Below are 19,220 nucleotides of genomic sequence, written 5' to 3'. Positions count from 1 at the left end.
TAAACTGTCGCTAGAGAGGGGTCATGTGGATACTCCCCCGCACCGTTACTCCCCAGCACCGATAATTCCCCTTAGTAATTTTTTTGTATTACATGTATGCGCATCGATACGACCCCACACCGATACTTCCCCGCACCGATACTCCCCTCAGTATATCTGTAATTGCGGGGGAGTATCGGTGCGGGGAAGTATTGGTGCGGGGACGTATAGGCATGAAACCGCTAGAGAACGCTACACTGTACGTGCGCTATTAGACTCACGCGACTTGTGTCTTTAAATAAATTTGTTCTCACAAAATAACGCTTCATGTTGACTTTTTATTATCGGACTTTATGAGAGAGAGAAAAATACGTTACTGACCTTGTTCATGCACGATGAATTTCAGCATGCCGAAGAGGAAATTGTACCATCCGGAGAGGTTGCATGCTGCCGTCAGTGCCGTAAGGGATGACTCAGAAGCGGTACGTATATTTGAATTGCTAAAGACAACCAATTTAAATCATATTTCAGGTATACAAATGATACATGTTTGATCTTTGTTGTGATGACAATGAAAATAAAAAAATTCCAAATAGCTACACTTAAACTTATTGATCATAAAGTAGGTATGCGTCTTCTGCTGGAAGTTTTTATCCTTAAAACTTCTTACTTCATCTGTCTCTATCTTGTATCTTCTTCTTCTTCTTCTTCTTCTTCTCTTTTTTTTCTTCATTATACCACAGGTGCTCTCAAGGAAGGTGTACCTGGGAAGTTGGCCCTCAGTCAGTCTGATGATCAGGCAGCTCTAGTCGACTACTGCCTCATCATGAGCGACTGGGGGTTTCCCCTAACTAAAGACTTGGGCTCAGTAACTCGAAAGCATCGCATTTTGCGACCGAGCGCAAGCGTCTCTATTCCATAACTCGGGATTTACTCGCCCCATTTAATAGCCTCGAAATAGAAGGTGATATCGCTATTCGCAACATATTCCCGATGCTTTCGAGTTACGGAGCCTTGGTCTGCAAATTTGCCCTGGCGGTGGGAAAGAATATGGACACGAGCTTTTCAGGGTCACACGGTTGGTGGAAAAGGTTTATGAATCGACATCCCGAGTTGTCTGTTAGAAAACCGGGACAGATAAATAGGTGCAATATTGTGAAATAAAAGACATGCTAAATAAATAAAAAATAATTAGAAAATGATTGTTGTCTTTAGATAACGATAAAAACGGCTATAGGAAAATAAGAAAGCATGATTTAAATATGAGTCATTTTGTTTTTACATTAACAAGGTGAAGTTCCTTTTTTTTTCAGAGGGCGAGCGGTAATGTCACAAAAACAGCTGCGGATGTTTTTTTTTTTTTTTTTTTTTTTTTTTTTTTTTTTTTTTTTTTTTTTTGTAAATGATACGCTTGTAAAGCATAATCTTGAAGGAAAACCAGGTTGCATCTATAACTGTGATGAAACGTATTTTCCGTCTCAGGCAAGTACAAATATTGTAGCTGCGAAAGGAAAGAGTTTTCCTTACGACAGGTCGATCAGTACTTCCGACCAGTTTTGGAACGTGACGATGCAATGGGGGATCTGCTGCCGCCCATGATTATTTTTGAGGGTTGCTTACCTGCCGACGAAACTTTGTTCCAAGGTCCTCTGAACTCCGTGCACGGTTGCTCTCCCTCTGGTTACGTTGATTCAGATAAATATCTGGATTGGTTCCAAAAGATTTTCTTGAAACATACGCAAAGAGATGGCCCGATTATTTTAATTTAGGCCTGCAACTTGGCATGTCGTATAAGCAGGGGCGGATCCAGAAATATTTTCTGACAGTCTTCCCAATTATCTTTGTTGGTCCATCCTCAATTGTTGACCGTCTTCCGTCAGAAAAAATTGGATACCCGTCAATGTAAACTTGAAAATCTGACCGTCTTCTAGAAGACCCAGAAGACGGCCTAAATCCGCCCCTGGTATAAGTGTCATCCTCTTTAAAGGGCACATGGTTCTTGACATCGGTAGATAGTTTCATGACTTTATAATAAACTTATCACTCCGCCAGGGCACAAACTTGTACCTACTAAAATGTGGAGTCATCGCAAAGATAGCAAAATGAATAGAAAGGTGTCTACTTGATTTGCAGTTCTCGACCAGCTGCTCACCTTGGAATGGCGGAATACAGATCAAAAAAATTTTTGTCAAAGTTTTATCTTGATCGGTCTACTTTTGTTAAAAATATCAAAAATTATATGGCAATGACCGAGGTGCGTGGAGGTATCATGTAACAGTTCAAATTTGACAGTTAGCCTAATATGTCTTCGGTTATTCTAGTAATTTTCTTGGTCTTCGTTGGCTTCATTTTAAGAAATGTTTAAATTCTGTACACTAACTGACACGACAAATGAATAAATGAAAATCCACCGATGTTTAATTGCTAACGTATTATCAACATCTTCATTCTTCTTCATTTTCAATCTATTTACTAATTATATTAATAATTTATTAGCTCAGTCTCTCTCAAATGAAACTAACAAATTCAACTGCCCCGTTCTGATACAGGTAATGAGCTAACAGTGATGTACAGACTAAATGATTCATCACTTTAAATGACGTTTTGGCCTCTAAATCTTTTACTTTTCAAGGGCGCAATAATCAGGCGTGTTAAGGTTTTTCACAAATGAACAGAACTTTAATTGCTTTCCAAAGAATTACTACTGGAAGAAGGTAAACGAAATAATGCAAACATCTCGCTGCAGCTTTGTAAGCAATGACATCCAATAGATAATACTGATACCAGTTCAGATTGTAAGCAGCATGAGACTGAAAGTGAAGAGTTCCATTGTGTCATATTACATACTTTTTGATAACGGCTTAGGCGGTGTCCAAAGAAGTCCAGAAATTGGTATCACGTGCGGCATGACAGGTCTCGGGTAGTCAAACGCAAAATTGACATTGGCGGCAATCATTAGAGACACTCGTTCATATGAGTGCTTAGCATGTGGCCAGTTGTTGTTTGGAAGGTACTTGGCCTTCATTTTTTCAATATGATCTATTCTACCGCCGGCCCATTTTTCCATATCCAGAAGCATGTCTGTATTTTGCACTCTTTCCCAAAATGTCATATTATCTGAAAAGGGGCTGAAAACACCTGGCGTAAAAGAATAAAACGTCGATTGTTTGAATATAGTCCAAGTTTCCATAAACCCATAATTAGAATACGAAATGGATGAAATGCCAAGGTATTCATTTATAATTGGACCTGAGCCAACGTTGCCAAAGTCAAAGAATAACAGATCAAACTTTCCGTCTCTTAGCCTGTCCAAAAGGTTGCTGCTACTTAAAAGAACCTCGCAAAGTGTAAAGTCCATCTCATCTACTTGCCTCATAAATGGCATCACATCTTTCTCGATGTAATGAAGTGATCTATTCAGGTCCAATTCTCCTCCTTTGTTGATTTGTAGTTCAGGCATTTTGTACCTGATTAGGTTGACGCCATCTATATTCCTTTTAGGTGCATAGTGGTGAGGATTTTTTTTCATTTTTTGCGCCCAATATTTTACTACCAAACTTTCAGATATTTCCAATATATTCTTGTTATAGTATACTTAAAGGAAAGATCTTGAAATGATCACCAAATATCAAATAAATACCTTTTTCATAGGGGAGTCATTAGGTGGTAAAATCTCATGAGAATTTTCACCTGTAAACTAACAAAAAACGCCAATGTATCCTCCATTATGCATACTACAATGTAAAAGCCATATACTCAAATAAAGTGAGATTTAGTAAGTTTTGTGGGGGGAGTCAAAATTCATGGGGGGAGTCACATTTTCATTACGAAGATTTGACTGGGGAGTCACATTTTGGTGGAGTCAGGTTTCCATGGTACACCGGCAAACACAGAAGGTTTATAACGTTTTTTGGTTATGTAAAAGTTATGGTAACATTATAATGACGTGCTGTGTTTGCTGGGAATGACCCAGCTGAGCATATTAGCAGAGAAAGGTTCGTGCAACAAAATACATTTATTTAACTGCGCATAACCACCATAAATTAAAAGACAAGTTAATGAAATAAAGGCTAGTGAATTTTTGAAAAGAAATGTCCAATAAATGCAGTTTGTCTTGCTTTTGCATGTTAACAGTTGCCTTGTGCCATCTGTCACTCACGTGTACATGAGAGAGTTTCAAGTGCCTCATGCAAACCTTATCTTTATCGGTGATTGACCTTACACGCTGTAAGTGGGACATGCAATGAAACCACTTCACGGTTTCGAGGAGGCAATTGTGGCTGTAAATTTTTTAAAATGTCTTTCTCCTGGGCTGGCTTTGCAGTTCTTTGGTTTGTTTTTCTACTAGTGAATGTGCCTCGAACATGCAGCGGCGCTGGTAAAAAGAAGATATTGATATTTCCTTTTTCAAATTTTTACAATTCGAGAACCATGAATTTGGAGAAGATCGCTGTCATGCTGACGGAACACGACTTCCACGTCACCATGTTGGTCTCTCACCACTATGCACCTAAAAGGAATATAGATGGCGTCAACTTGATCAGGTACAAAATGCCTGAACTACAAATCAATAAGGGGGGAGAATTGGACCTGAATAGATCACTTCATTACATCGAGAAAGATGCGTTGCCATTCATTAGAGAAATGGATAACTTAGACTACACCCTCTCTGATGTTCTTCTTGGTAGCAAAGACATCTTGAATAGACTGAAAGAAGAAAAGTTTGATCTGTTGTTCTTTGACTTTGGCAATGTTGGCTCAGGTCCTATTTTGAATGAATATCTTCGCATTCCTTCCATTGCTTATTCAAATTTTGGGTTTTTCGAAGTTTGGTTCGTATTTAAGCTGCCAACATTTTATTCTTATACGCCATACATGCTCAGTGACTTCTCCGATAACATGACATTTTGGGAAAGAGTGCAAAATACCGATATGATGCTTGATATGGAACAATGGGGCAGCGATAGAATAGATCATATTGAAAAAATGAAAGCAAAGCATCTTCCAAACAACGACTGGCCACATGCAAAGCACTCGTATGAACGAGTGTCTCTAATGATTGCAGCCAACGTCAACTTTGCGTTTGACTACCCGCGACCTGTCATGCCGCACGTAATACCTATATCTGGACTTCTGTGGACACCGCCTAAGCCGTTATCAAAAGACTTTGAGAATATTGTATCTGCTGCCACTAACGGAGTTATTGTGATGAGTTTTGGAACACTCGTGCCGACGTTCGATGTTCACAAAGCAGAGATTTTGGCCAAAGTATTTTCCAAGCTCTCACAGACTGTTTTCTGGCGTTACCAAGGTGTTCCTCCTAAGTCTCTGGGAAGCAACACACACCTGGTAGAATGGCTGCCACAGAATGATCTTCTTGCCCATCCTAACACCAAACTGTTCATCACCCACTGTGGAGTAAGCAGCACATGGGAGACGCTGTACCATGCAGTTCCCGTGGTTGCAATTCCACTTCTTTGGGATCAACACCATCACGCAAGGAAATTGAAGGAGCGTGCGAAAATGGGTGAAATTATAAACTTTGGCACCCTGAATGAAGAAGAATTAGAAAGCACTATTCTCAAGGTCCTAAACGACAAATCGTATAAAGAGAACGCGGTTAAGATGTCCAAACTTCTACAAGACACCCCAATGTCGGGACAGGAGGAACTGTTGTATTGGATTAAGTATGTTATACGACACAATGGAACTCTTCACTTTCACTCTCAGGCTGCTTACAGTCTGAACTGGTATCAGTATTATCTAATGGATGTCATTGCATACAAAACTGTAGTGAGTTGTTTGTATTATTTAGCTTGCGTTTTGCCTTTAGTTATTGTTTGGAAAGTACTTAAATTTGTATTCTATGGCAAAAAATACAAAAAGGCATGATTTTATTACTAAAGGAAGCAATGAAGGGCAAAAGCAACATCTTGATTATGCAAATGTTACACATGAAGCAGAAACGATAGTGTTTGCGAAATAAAAAATTCCTCGAAATTTTAGGCACGTTTTGATTAAATGATTGCAGCCATTTTTTTGTGCTTGATTGAACTTTGTTTAGACATTACTGCGAAAGTTTAAACACTTAACCCTACTTTTGTGCACTGTGCCAATTATTAAGATTATCACAAGGTTATGAAAATAGATTTTAAAATCTCTTCAACAAAGTTATTTTCAAATGAAAAAAAAAAACATCTTTTATTTGGACTCACCGCTTAAGTATTTTTGTTACGCCCGACCCTTTCTCGCGCCGCCCTTCCGTTCTTCACCACCTTGATCGGTCCTATCTGTTCTACAGTGCATATTGTCTTTTTATTTTATTTTCATTTTGTTATTTTCCCTAAAGTATATCATTTCATTAATCAATTTCATCCTGATTTCCTGATTATGTATGTGCTATACATGTGCTAGTATTAACCTAATCCCCTTTACCTGTGTGAGAAAAAAACCGGCGCTAAGACGAGAAATAGTTTTATTCGCATATTTCTTCCCAAAACATGCATCAAATACCCTCACAATTATAAGTTGAAATATGGTTGTTATTTGATTTAAATACATATTGGTATATATTGATATTATAAGAGTAGCACACCTAAAAAGCAATAACAAAATTTCACGCGTCACTCATTCATTGGTCTATTTATTTCTTTCTACCGTGGCCCGTAGGAGTTAAATACTGTGGAAGGGATGTGTGTCTGAAGGTAATGAATCATCCATATCAATTTATTACACTTCATTATTTTTAAAAGCATAAATCTAAGTTAAATATTCACGAAATTCTCTTCACACTAGGTAGGCCCTATATAGGCCCAGGGAATTATATCGGTATAATTCCCTGATAGGCCTAACCTAGGATTTACGCAGAATGCCTCCTGCCTCTCAGTCTCCTCTACTGCAATCGTCCTTAACCTTGCTCTGATTTCACAATGAGGCCACATGATTCACCGCCATTTGCTTTTTCGTGCACGTATGGTTGAGCTTTGTGCACGAAACCATAAAAATGTCGGCTCACGAGCAAATGAAGAATATGCTCGATCAGCTTATGGGTACCGGGAGAGATGGTGAGTTGCGTGACATAGAGATTAAGATAATTCATAATCCGGATAAGTACTTAATTCTTCATTTTATTTTCTTTGAGTTATTGTCTGGTGGGTTTTCCAATTACGATTTTTTTTCCAAGAGGGGGTTGATAAATAACTACGTTGAATAATTTTGGTAAACCATCATTTACCATGCTTTTGACAAAAGTGTCTTTCTAACAACATTTTTATATTTTAAGTACATTTGCCTTAAAATTCCTTACGAATATCCTAAGTAACGGAGAGCGTGTTAGCGTATTCACGTTCATATCAATGCCATGTATTTCTTATAATTAAGTATTTATTTCAGCATTTGGTTAAGTGGACTGTGCTCTGCTTTTGTAAACTGACTTTCACTCCCGTATTTTTTAAGGGAACTATGTTATGAGCTGTAACCCCAGGTGATATAACAGCTAGGGGGCATGGGTCCACAAGCCGTGAGTTCAAATATATTTCATGAAAAAAAAAGTTTTATGTTATTTTAGTTATCAATATTTAGAGACAGAGTGTCATGGATATTTTAAAGAAAAGCTTACAGTTTTCCAGTCTCCTCATTGTGAAAGATGTGGAAGTTTTGCTACAATTTCTAGGCTGGTGAAGATAATCAGGCTCAGAACTTGGGAAACCTGGTTACAATAAATAACGTAGATTATAAATATTACTCAGTTTGATGGGAATTTGAGAAAAACATTAGAAAATTAAAGGTAATATTTGGTAAGATTTCAGGCAAAAGGTTAATTTGGTAGTTGTAATAAGATAGTTATTTGAGTATATTCCATCAAACTGTATTTGATTATTCTGCAATTTGTAGGTAATGATTTTGTGTAGGTAATATTTGTTTCAGCGATATCATGGAGCAGAATCATGTTTTTTAAGACCCTGTGCCTGCCTGAAAAAGAAGCCATAGGAAACCGTGTGTATCTGGCGCAGTGTGTATAACTTCTTGAAATGACTGTTATTATTATGTTTTATTGTTATTGGGAATGGGTTTAAAATAACATGTCTTCTTATTAGACAAGTAATGCAATGTGCAACCAAGAGAAAGCACATTCATAAATCTAGAGCTGTATGTTTTTGCTGACTTTAGATCTGTACATTTTCCTCTGTCGGGCTGGAGTATAAATTGCAACCATCAAACCAATCAAAAGAATGGATATATATGTGAGATATGCCAGTCTTTGTCAGTATAAAAACATGCAGTTTTAGGTGGTAAATTATTGAATTTTTTCTTGTCATCAAACTTTATCATTTAGAACAATATTTGTTATCTGCGATTAATTGGAAAAAATGGGGTCAATCAGTTAGTGACCTCCAGTTTGAAAGATTTGGACATTGGAATAAAATGTTTGCATGCTTCTAGAGTTTTCCACGAAGTTTGGTACTGCTTGCCCCATTTCAGTGAGGCAAAGAATTTTTAGGTTAAAAGTGTGTGGAAATCTCAGGCATACTTATCCACCTTGGCACTGTGCACTTTCCATCATGTTGCAAAACTGTATTTGCATGGACCAGCCTGACATCATATGGTCAGATGTTATAACTTTAACTTTTGATCCCACTCTTTTACCACTGTGAACATGCCCTTTTTTTTTTAAATTTTGAATCCTTTTTTCCTGTAACAAAAATGGGAGTTGTCTGGGCAACAGAAAGAGCAAATATTTAAAGTATAGTCTTACTTTGTCTATATAGCAAGTCCTGTTTTGATACTTTGTCTCATTAAAAAGCAAGAGTCAAACTTGTTTTCTTCTATTTTCAGGTGAAAACAACAAGTTTAAAGTGACATTTGATGACCCCCGCGTGTGCAAAAGTTTTCTGATGAATTGCTGTCCACATGACATCCTGGCCAGTACGGTGAGTTTTTAAAATTTATAACTAAACTCCTTTGAGTGCGATTGTTGTTAGAACCAAACAATTAAATTGTTAACTGTAAATTGAAGTTAACACTAAGGGAAATATTTCAAAAAGAAATTTTCTGAACCCAAAAAAGTTTTCATTTGGGAAATATTTGAGCTGATGGCTTGATGCTTGTTTATGTACATCTTTGTGCTAGAATTTTATATTATGCTGTTATTCATGACTTTTTATATTTTTAACGGGTTAAGCAAAGTTTTGAAATTGAGAGTTCAATTTTATTTTCTGAAATACTGAGAAAAAGTTGTTCCTGAGACCTACAACTGCATATGCAAGGAGTAATTTCTTTGTATTCTAATTTCATTGTTGTTGCTGTTTTTCAGAGGATGGATTTGGGAGACTGTCCAAAGATTCATGATCTGGCACTTAGAGCTGACTTTGAAAAGGCGTCCAGGCACAAAGATTACTATTATGACATTGATGTAAGAGAAATGATAGTAAATCAGTAGTCTATGTGTGCGCACGCCCACCAGTGTGTTTGTGACTTGATGTTAAGTACTAAGTCAAACCAAGCCTTGCAGGTTTTAACTTAAATGGAGTGCATTGTATTACAAACATAATATGCCATTTGATGTTGGGATAATTTTTGCTACATCTAAATATTTTATGGTGTGTATGGGTAGGACAGCCAGATTAAAGATGTTATGGCAAATAACTTTCCCAGTGAAAACTGGCAAATGGAGTGCATCAGCAGTTTTGCATATTTAAATCTTCAATTATTTCCCTATTTCAGGCCATGGAACACCTGTCCAGTTTCATAGCAGACTGTGACAGAAGGACGGAGCAGGCCAAGAAGAGGCTCAAAGAAACTCAACAGGAGCTCAGTGATGAGGCCAATTCTAAGGTGAGAACAGGACTAAGTAATAGATTTTCAGTCATCATTTTTAAAAAATTAATTTATTTATTTATTTTAATACAGTCAAAATGATAGAGGAAGTGCAAGCAATGTTTTGAGGATTTTCAGTTTTTACAACTTTCACTTGTGAAGAGTAGAGCTGGGGCCTGTTTTAAAAAGAACTTTGGTTGGAAAGTTAGTTCAAATATTAAGATAAAAAAGTGGTCTTCCTTTGCTCAAGATGGATCAGTATTGGACAGCCCAACTGTAAGTCTTATTGTGCCAGTTTCTTATGGAATTCTCAATGTGTGTAAATTTATCATTTGTATATTTTAAATAATAACTTTTCTTCAAAGAACTTCGTATAATATTTCTATTCTACTGTTGTCTATTTTCTTTCACATATTATTTCCAGGCTGAGATAATCCATGTGCTGGGAGAGGAAGTGGGGACTAAACTGGCCAAGTCTGAGGAGCTAGGGGCCCAGGGACTGGTGGACGAGTCCATGAAACTTCTCGAGGAGATGGAAGAACTCAAGAAAAAGAAACAACAGGCAGAGGTTTGTAAAGATTTCTCCTTAATGATATATTATAATTTATTATATGTAATGGACTTACTAAAAAGAAAATTACATAGTACTAACTGTACAAATTAAACTGAAACCCTTGGGCTATCAATCTATCATGAAATTTTTAGTAGTAGCTAATAAAAAACTTCAAATACCATTTTTCTCAGACTAATAAATGTAGAGGGCTTTATTCTTTCAAATTGGCATCTTATTGTATTGTTGTTGTAATGTTTTGATGTGTTTGATGCTAGTCCTGGTTACCATACAGTGTGATTTAGTGCTCGTTTTGCATGATTTGCTGTACAGATATAGATAAGGACATCACAGATTAAATGTGTGTATCTTCATTGTTCTCTACAGATAGAGTATCGCAATTCCATGCCTGCATCCAGTTATCAGCAACAGAAGCTGCGCGTGTGTGAAGTCTGTTCTGCGTATTTGGGTATCCATGACAACGACAGACGTCTGGCCGATCACTTCGGTGGCAAACTTCATCTGGGTTTTATAACGATCAGAAGCAAACTGGAGGACCTCAAGGTTCTCTTTCTGTCTTAATGCTGTTGTCGTATTTAGATTATGGAAAGTAGATTTGCATAAGTAAATATATCACTAATTTTGTCACCAGATTACTTTGTGGATTTTAATCTTCTTTAGGAGCTTTACACATAAAAAGCCCTTTAAGTCTTGTGTAAATGCTGATTTATAGTAAATGGGAGAAAATTTGAAAGGGTCTTAGTTTCAGTTTTTGAAATGAATAATTGATAATAAATATACCCTGCCGACATCTTCTTCACCTCGAGTGCATGTAACGGTATGCCTTGTCTTTGCACATTAATTGCTAAGTTCTTCAGTCAGTCTCCTTTTCATTGGTAACTTTTACATAGAATTTCCATTTCAACGTAAATAATTTCTTCGTGGTATTATCCCACTGATGCACCCTAAGCACCATGTGGTATATAGCCAGGAATATGTCTGCGCCTCTAGCTGATAATAAGTGTCATGTTTGTTGGTTTTACAGAAAAGTGTTGCAGAAAGAAGAGAAAAGCGTGAAAAGGAACGAGAAGACAGGAGAAAGGAAAGAGAGATGGAGGCTCACAGCAGAGAGGCTTCTAGGAAACCCAGTCGCAGTCGAAGCAGGAGCCGTGCCAAAAGATCCCGTAGTGGAAGTCGGAGCAGGAGGAAGAGAAGCCGTTCTCGAAGTCGCAGTAGGAATAGACGCCGTCGCAGCAGGAGTGGAAGTAGACGGAGAAGGTATGAAATACAAAAAAAATAAATGACTCCATAAAAGATAAATAAACATGAAGACACGACATGTCTTTGCGTGCTGTTTTATTCCGTTTTTACCATCTCTTGGAAATTTGTTGACTTATATAACTTTCAGATATTTTTTTTTACCAAAAGGACACTATAGGAAAAAGCATGGTGGCTACGGTTGGGCTTGACTAGTGGGCAATTATCTAACCAGGACACGGAAATTATTCATCTTTCAGGTCTTACTCCAATAGCTCAAAATCCCGATCAAGGTCCAGATCAGGGTCCAGAACCTCGCGACAGAAGAGACCCAGAAGACGGCGATCGCGTTCATACGATTCTGGATCCAGACGCTCAAGGTCTGTTTCCGCTCTCTTGAGCCAGGATGAAAAATGGGTTTCCATAAAATGTTTTATTGCTTTCCATATTTGTATTATTTATATTTTTGTATGAAAATGGTTAGCTTCTTTTTTTGTCCCCCATCTCTTTTATTGTTCTAAATTTGCATTCTTTACAGCATGAAAACGTAGTGAGTTTAGGATTAAGGGTGAAAGGGTGTATCTAGTAGAGTTTGAAATGGACTCTTTTTTTTTCCTTTTCCCAGGTCCAGATCTCGCTCTAGACATAACCGCAGACGTTCCAGGAGTAGGTCAAGGTCAAGACGAAGCAGGAGAGGTGGAGGCAGACGCTCCAGAACCAGGTCAAGGTCAAGATCTAGAAAGGAAAGGTCAAGGTGCGGACTGAATTTTTGCAGTGGTGTGATAATGGCTCATTACTACACTTACCAAAGTTATGAAATCGCCACTTCTGTGTAATAAACTCGAATACGGAATGCAGTTATATTTAGACTTTTTCACTGAATATATATATACAACTGATTTTAATGATGCACCAAATTTGTAGTGATTAAATACTTCATTTTTTACTCATTCAAAGCTTGGTTTTCTTTTTAACTTAAATTGTTATTGATAAAAGATACAACTACAGTATCAAACATAGGGATATTTAAAATATTGATATTATTTTGGTCTGTAGATCTGGTGAGAGATCGTGGCGGAAGTCGCCTAGTCCCAGCAAAACCAGGAAAAGGAACGACGAGGAGAACTCGCTAGAAAGGTAAAGGATTACTTTTGGAAACACTTTGAAAAAAGGGATTAAGCAGTTGTTGTTGCAGAGTCAATTACAGTAATTGCAATTGGTGAAGTGACACTTCGTCTTTGACAGTTTGTGTAAGTTTGTTTGTGTAAGGACCAGTGAAGAACTGGGAAATATGTTATTATGTAAGATGGTGTAATACTTGACTAAATGGTAGTAATGTTGATGAATATTGTTTCTCCTGGGAATGAAGCGCCAGTGCAACATATTCAAAAATAGGATGTAGTAAAAGATAACCTTCAGTAGAGGTGAAATACCAAAGCAAGTTTTTGTTATTATTAATTAATTTTTTTATTTATTAGAGAGATCGTATCCACGGGAGAAGATGAAGATATCAAAAATGGAGATGTAGCAGCGGAGTAAATTTCTTACTGCATAAACCAAGAGCAAGTGGTGTTTTAAAGCAATGACCAAGTTAAATGTTGGGAGTCCATTTCTTTCTTAATTTTTTTGGAAAAATACACGAGAAGAAGTCTCAGAATGTGTCAACTCCCAGCAAATAATTACATGGTTTCAGATTATGCAAAATTTCAGTGGAAGGCGCTTTCAAAATGTGTGACCCTGGTGCCAGGTATTTCGTCATATTTCTTATCAGGGGTATCAATATTTGATTCTTCGCAACCAAGCAGTATTCCCAGTTAAAACTCTCATTTTATCCTAAAACAAAAAAACTCGGAACTGTGGACAGCTTTAACTTCAAGTGATTTTTTAACGTATTTTAATTGAACTAAATATAAGGATGCACGCTCTTCTGTCAGTTATCTTGAAAGTATTAAAACAAATGATGCTATTAAAATGATCAATGGAAAAGCCAACGGTATCTTGCTTGCTTAAACAAAGACTTAATGATGTTAGTGCCATTTAAAAAAACCTTTAAAGCCTTTACCAGCACAAAGTCTAATAAAGGGTTATTTTCTTTACATAGGTAAATTGGATTAGTCGCAGTATGTTATGAAGACGAGATTAAATATCTACACACTTCTAAGTGTATCCTTGAAACTGCGAATAAACTGTTGTAATATTTTCCTTGGATGTGTTTGTCGTAAGTTGTTTCACTAGTACCACCAGTGCGAGCGCTGGCAGTACTCGTGGGCTTTGTCCCGACCAATGCGGTTAAAAAGTTGTGTTATTTCAAAAAGGACAAAGTTGCACTGCTCAATGGCAAAAAATCTTCAAAATGTGAAATGCTCCAGAACTAGCAAAGATACACCCATAGTAAATATAAGTCACTTCAGCCCAAAATGACCATCTAGCTAGAGACATATCTGTGAATATATGTAAAAATCTATCAGTCGCCCTGCTAGAGGGTACAGTTTGTCCAAGTGTCCCTCTGGACATAAAATGTTCGGTAACAGTTCAGAACTTCCATTTCTCCAAACCAAATGGAGAACAGTAGATCAACAGCTATAGCTACTGTTTGTGTATTTGACAAGTTTGTTAAAAAAGTTAATTCTAAACACAAACTTCTGGTCAGGAGATAAGATTACTTGCATAGTTTCGTCGTCTCTGTGGCGTCTTGGGGACTTTCATCCACACCATTTTCCTCTTTCTGGTGGGCGGGAAGGTGCCTTTCCCCATGGCAGCGTGCAATGATAAAAAGAGTGATGAACGATCCTCCAGTACCTAGTGCACCGATGAATAACATGTATGCAAAATACATTCCGTTCATTTCGAAGAAATGACCAAACACCGCGGGAAAAACGAGCATTCCGATGGCAGCTCCTACGGTAAACGAGGATGCAGCTTTCCCAGTAATATGTACATATGTATCTGCCCATGAAACTGCGGCAGGGGAGACGGAAGCCATACCAGTACCATACAAAGCTGTGCAGATCCACATTACATACTCGCTGCTGTTTACTAAAAGTGACATCAGCGCCGTGGAAAATGCCATCAAAGATAGATCAACGACAATCATTACAGCAGGACTCGTGAATTTTGATACCAGTATAGAAAAACCTCTTCCGGCGGCTAGAAAGCCCCAGAAAACGGTAGACAAGTGCGCTGCTTTGTGTTTAGACCAATGTAGAGTCTCAAAACCAAATGTCGTTACAAGGGCGCCGAAAGACACCTCCGTACCAACATTCAACAGAAAATAAAACGCAAAAATGGTCAAAAACGGTACTTTAAACCACAGGGATTCCTCAACGGTGGGTTTTTCATCCATCTCCACTTCTTGTTTTTTCCAGTAGAAGATGGCTCGTTCTTGAAGGCACATCGCAGAAAATAGTATTGCACAAAGTAGCGCCATCATACCAACGGCGATGTAAACGAATATAATCCGAGATTCTGTCCACCTTTCCACAGCGTGAGGGGACGAAATGATGCCCGTCTCGTTGAGGAAAGATGATAGATTCGAGGTGGAAGCATTAAATACATCCAATGACAACGGTTCTTCGTGACTTAAGTTGTACGAAGCATATAAAGGAAAGTGTGCATAATCTGATGGAGACAAAACTGATGTTTTATTAAAGAGAACTGTTACTTTTTTCGACAATAGCGGCTCGGCTAGTATAGGTGCGACGAATGCACCAAGAGCAAAGGAGAAGTGCAAAGACTGAATGTATGGACTACTGTCTTTTCCCCACATTGCTAGAAGCATAGCATTGCCACCTGAAAATACAAAGGAATAGCAGTAATCAATTAGTTTTCATCTATATGATATTATTAAAATTACACCACATATTTCACAGGCCTTATATGACCTTCGTGTGAAATTTCATCTTAATACAAAAATTTATGGCAGTGACCCTTTGGTCTATAACAAAGACAAGTCATTCGGGCTTGTTTGGGACGCTAGGGACGTCACCCGTCATGGCTTTTTTTTTTTTTTTTTTTTTTTTTGGAAACATTACTTCTCCCAAACCATTAATGTCAATGTCAAAATGTCAGAGAATAAACAATAGACTCAATATACTCACATGCATCCAGAGACCCTATGGCTAGACCCTGCACCACCAAACACGCCGCCAGTTCAAACACGTGTGTGGTAAATGGAATGAGGAAGGAAATCAGTGACATCAGCACCATGACCAAACTGAGGAACAAGTGGTGATTGGTGTGATCGTAGATGAAGCCGCCACCAATGGCGCCAAGTATTGTACCCACTGAGCGACCGCTGATGGCGTAAGAGACGGAGAGCACCGAGGCACCCATCTGTTTTCTTAGATCAATCAGAGTAGGCCCTTGGACCGACATGTTTGCTCCCTGTATCAAAAAAAAGTGCGTGGAACTAAAATAATACTCGAAAAGAACTGCTGTATGTCTCTGTACAATATAACGATTAACTTATCTATTTCACCTGATATTTTTAGTGATTAAATCATTAAAACACTCCGGTGCCGATATCTTAGTACTGTTTTATTTTATCTTTAATCTAGCCAACCAGCAGAGAACGATGCACTGAAAAATACAAGAAGTAGAGTTTTCTTTCATTTATCGATACTTACCAAGGCCATTAACGCGGCACATATAACAAATGTTTGGAAGTATTTGCTTCTTATAAACGCTGTCCGATGGTTTTCGGTGGACTCTTCCCCGATCTCCATGATTTTCTTAAGAAATTTTAACGATATAAAGTTTAATGCTTAATTTGTATCCCGATTCTTATTATATTTTATATATTTCGTCTTAGTTAAACCGTTCAGTTTCCAATTGTCCGTGCTGTTAAGCACATCCGTCTAAGGTAAAAAAAAACAAATTGTATATATTCTATTTCAGAAAAACGTTTGTATATAATTCTACGAAATTTTATGTGATCATACTGCATGATCTTACCAGCTGACACGATAGAGTTTTGATTGAATAGTAATATTAACAGCCAGTAGGGAATGTAGTTAAAGGGACGTTTTACCTAAATAATGCTTTGATTCGTGGTAATTTTTAAACAGGCCCTTTTAAACAATCCTTCTTGAATAAAGGACAGTTACAGGAGAGTACTAACCTTTTTGCCTTTAAGAATTCACAGATGTCTTGAGTGGCTTTCCTCCCCCTGGTTACCAGCAAATTAAATTGGAAAACTAACCGTAGAAACTGGCTGTATCGGTGTTATGAGCGTGCATAGATAAGCACAGGTTTAACCAGAGTAATGTCTGTGGATACAGTATCAAATAAAAATATCTCTGGGATCCTGGTATAGGGTGCGTCGAAAGCGTTGTAGACGCTCAAGTCCTGACTCCTGTCATTAACACCATTTCACCATTGCAACCTAGGCTGTACGTGCAGTTATCCTTAAAATGACATCTTTTGAACATGAAAACACTTTTCTTTCCATTATTTTGTTCACTTGAACTTATCTCATATCTTTAAATGTAATTTTTATGAACTCAAGTATCAGCAGAGCTGAATAAAAAAATAATAAAGCGACCTCTTACTGGTAAACGTTGCTAAAAGCCATATAAATATTTGACCTTGGACGAATTTCACAAGAAAACTTAAGCCCGAATGATGGTCTAAACTTTAAATGGCCCTAACGGAAATAATAAGAGGTCCTGCCCAACAAAAAAATTATCGCGCTTGTTATAGACATATATATAGCCTATATAAAGAAAAGAAAAAAATTACATAATAGTAACCTTTTAGCGGACTAAACATTTCGGTCTTCAGCTCTTTTGCGAAACCGATTCTGAACTATGGAGGAATTCAACCCAGCCATATAAATTTTAAATTTATCACCCTCTTTAGGCAATGAGTTTTATTCACCTGGAGTGGAAACGAGTGTTTTATATTCTTCTCATCCTTGTCACGGTATTTATCTTCACAACTGACCGGCAGGTGGTCTCAGGATGCGCTTAGCAGTCATATGGCAACTGGCTGAAAAACCTGACGATATGAGAGCATCATAAATGAAATTTATCAAATACAATCCTAAAATCGTTCATACCCTTAGCTTAAAAAGTTACAAATGATTCCCATGCACTAGTAGCTGTCTATCTACAGTCGTATGCACAAGCAATTCTTTCGCCTCTGTATGTAGTGCGGCTGAGTTTTTAGTTAATGACGGACACAATATTATATGTTAAAAAGTCAGTCCGGTAAATGTGACGAACGACAGCATTCTGTCAGATTAGAAACTGGTTCCGAGAACAAAAGTTACACGAATGGATGGTTTAAAAACGGAGCCAGGGGCAACGGCCGCACAAAATCGGACTTAACCAAGCATGCTGGTGTCCACAGTGCTAGACTTAAGCCTAAATACCTGCTAGATTACCGGTGTCCTTGTGAAGGCTTGACCGACAGGAACAGATGCACCCAGTGCACCCCCCTTAAAAAAAGACCTGTCTTCGATCATATAATGCGACACACGCACGCTTAGTATGATTCATGAGTCTCTATTGAAAGAATGGTAGTGTTTTTATTTCAAGCAAACTTACATGATGTAATATAGTACATGTATTTAACAAAATTTTTTTTAAGTTTATGTATTTTAACCAGACATTGTGATACTTACGTACAATTCATTGCACCTTCACAAGAGAGTTAACTGTGATATTTCCCCCACATTAGTACAGTGTCTACAGTTAGTTGATTTTTATTTCTTTTTTATTAATATTAGTTTTGTGGGATGCTGTCCCATTCTTCCTAAAGAGCTTGACGGTGTTGTTCCATATTATTTGGGGGTTGGTTTTGCACGCTCCAATTCATGCCACAGATTCTTAGTAGGGTCTTCAAATCAAAATTTCTGTAACAAATCACTCGCCAGACAGGGCGGATCGCTTGTTTTGCTACATTTCCTCCTATGACTTTTCTGTTTTTATTTTCAGTGTAGAAAAAAACCCAATGCAGTGGTTTGTTTTATTTTTATTGAAATTATTTTCAAAATGTTAGTAGTATTATTTTGGAACTGTATTAAGGGTACTGTAGGGGATCATTATCATCCAAATACCGAAAATGAGTTTTTTTTTCTGCAATTTCACCTTGGTGCTGATTTAAAACAATAAAAAGAACTCGAAAATATAAAATATCGGCGTTTATATTTCCATCTTGAAGTTCTTATTGCTGAGATTAAAAATGTGTTACAGTAGATGTTTGGATGAGGGTGCTATGTTTGAAATCGTAATTAGTTTGTCTCTGAGTGTTTTTCTAGTTTCATATATAACCCATATCAGCAATACCTGTAAAGCTAAACGCATGAAAAGGTATAGTGAGCAAGCTAGCTTTACAGTGTTTTGACAATCAGGGTAATGGGGTGCCACTGCGTCCTGAACAGTGGCAGAATATACAAGATAAACTAACCCATAGCCTTCTTCCAATAATAATAAAAATCATCGATGTGTATAGAAACACATATCCAGTCAAATACATTGAGATAGTTTATCGGATATAAAAGTATTTTACAAACAAATTTATTGAACCTAAATTTTCGCTTTTATCAGCTCCATGCTTGATCCCAAATTTTGTATTTTATTCCATGATACTTACTGCACAAAGCTATTATAAGTCT

At 37.5% G+C, this 19,220-nt stretch overlaps 3 protein-coding genes across 6 annotated transcripts; 2 read left to right on the top strand and 1 right to left on the bottom strand.

Annotated features, from left to right (window-relative positions):
- Nucleotides 1-4,065: 4,065 nt before the first annotated feature.
- LOC106169928 (UDP-glucuronosyltransferase 2B10) lies at nucleotides 4,066-6,226 on the top strand. The gene has a single exon (XM_013549598.2). It carries the CDS (start codon nucleotides 4,276-4,278, stop codon nucleotides 5,869-5,871), a length of 1,596 nt encoding a protein of 531 aa, XP_013405052.2. The 5' UTR covers nucleotides 4,066-4,275; the 3' UTR covers nucleotides 5,872-6,226.
- Nucleotides 6,227-6,858: 632 nt separating this feature from the next.
- LOC106169954 (putative RNA-binding protein Luc7-like 1) lies at nucleotides 6,859-13,804 on the top strand. 4 transcript variants are annotated; one of them, XM_087005182.1, is made up of 13 exons: nucleotides 6,903-7,043; nucleotides 7,435-7,498; nucleotides 7,906-7,990; nucleotides 8,815-8,909; nucleotides 9,293-9,391; nucleotides 9,703-9,813; nucleotides 10,220-10,363; nucleotides 10,733-10,909; nucleotides 11,391-11,623; nucleotides 11,863-11,982; nucleotides 12,228-12,356; nucleotides 12,659-12,739; nucleotides 13,081-13,804. In XM_087005182.1, exons 4-13 carry the CDS (start codon nucleotides 8,874-8,876, stop codon nucleotides 13,139-13,141), a joined length of 1,191 nt encoding a protein of 396 aa, XP_086861308.1. In that variant the 5' UTR covers nucleotides 6,903-7,043; nucleotides 7,435-7,498; nucleotides 7,906-7,990; nucleotides 8,815-8,873; the 3' UTR covers nucleotides 13,142-13,804. The 4 variants fall into 4 exon arrangements, with proteins under 4 accessions (XP_013405085.1, XP_013405089.1, XP_086861308.1 ...); XM_087005181.1 differs by lacking the exon at nucleotides 7,906-7,990; XM_013549631.2 differs by lacking the exons at nucleotides 7,435-7,498; nucleotides 7,906-7,990 and having other exon boundaries at nucleotides 6,859-7,043.
- On the bottom strand, nucleotides 13,575-17,702 carry LOC147763752 (sodium-dependent glucose transporter 1A-like). The gene is made up of 3 exons (XM_087005180.1): nucleotides 16,228-17,702; nucleotides 15,700-15,985; nucleotides 13,575-15,391 (listed from the first exon to the last, which is right to left on the bottom strand). The coding sequence occupies exons 1-3, from the start codon at nucleotides 16,324-16,326 to the stop codon at nucleotides 14,262-14,264; spliced, it is 1,515 nt and encodes a 504-aa protein (XP_086861306.1). The 5' UTR covers nucleotides 16,327-17,702; the 3' UTR covers nucleotides 13,575-14,261.
- Nucleotides 17,703-19,220: the final 1,518 nt, after the last annotated feature.

The sequence above is a fragment of the Lingula anatina genome, chromosome 2, assembly GCF_051362555.1.
Source record: "Lingula anatina isolate TDL-2025a chromosome 2, LinAna3.0, whole genome shotgun sequence".
NCBI lineage: Eukaryota > Metazoa > Brachiopoda > Lingulata > Lingulida > Lingulidae > Lingula > Lingula anatina.
The sequence above is the reverse complement of the archived record's forward strand: the minus strand, read 5'-3'. Positions and strand labels throughout refer to the sequence as shown.

Bases quoted from the DNA above. Each gene is read 5' to 3' on its own strand.
- LOC106169928 (XM_013549598.2), top strand. From the start codon at position 4,276: ATGTCTTTCTCCTGGGCTGGCTTTGCAGTTCTTTGGTTTGTTTTTCTA.
- LOC106169954 (XM_013549631.2), top strand. From the start codon at position 6,983: ATGTCGGCTCACGAGCAAATGAAGAATATGCTCGATCAGCTTATGGGT. The intron at 8,910-9,292 runs GTGAGTTTTTAA...GCTGTTTTTCAG, and splicing joins ATGACATCCTGGCCAGTACG to AGGATGGATTTGGGAGACTG. The intron at 11,983-12,227 runs GTCTGTTTCCGC...TCCTTTTCCCAG, and splicing joins TCTGGATCCAGACGCTCAAG to GTCCAGATCTCGCTCTAGAC.
- LOC147763752 (XM_087005180.1), bottom strand. From the start codon at position 16,326: ATGGAGATCGGGGAAGAGTCCACCGAAAACCATCGGACAGCGTTTATA. The intron at 15,986-16,227 runs GTAAGTATCGAT...TTTTTGATACAG, and splicing joins GTGCCGCGTTAATGGCCTTG to GGAGCAAACATGTCGGTCCA. The intron at 15,392-15,699 runs GTGAGTATATTG...TTGTATTTTCAG, and splicing joins CATAGGGTCTCTGGATGCAT to GTGGCAATGCTATGCTTCTA.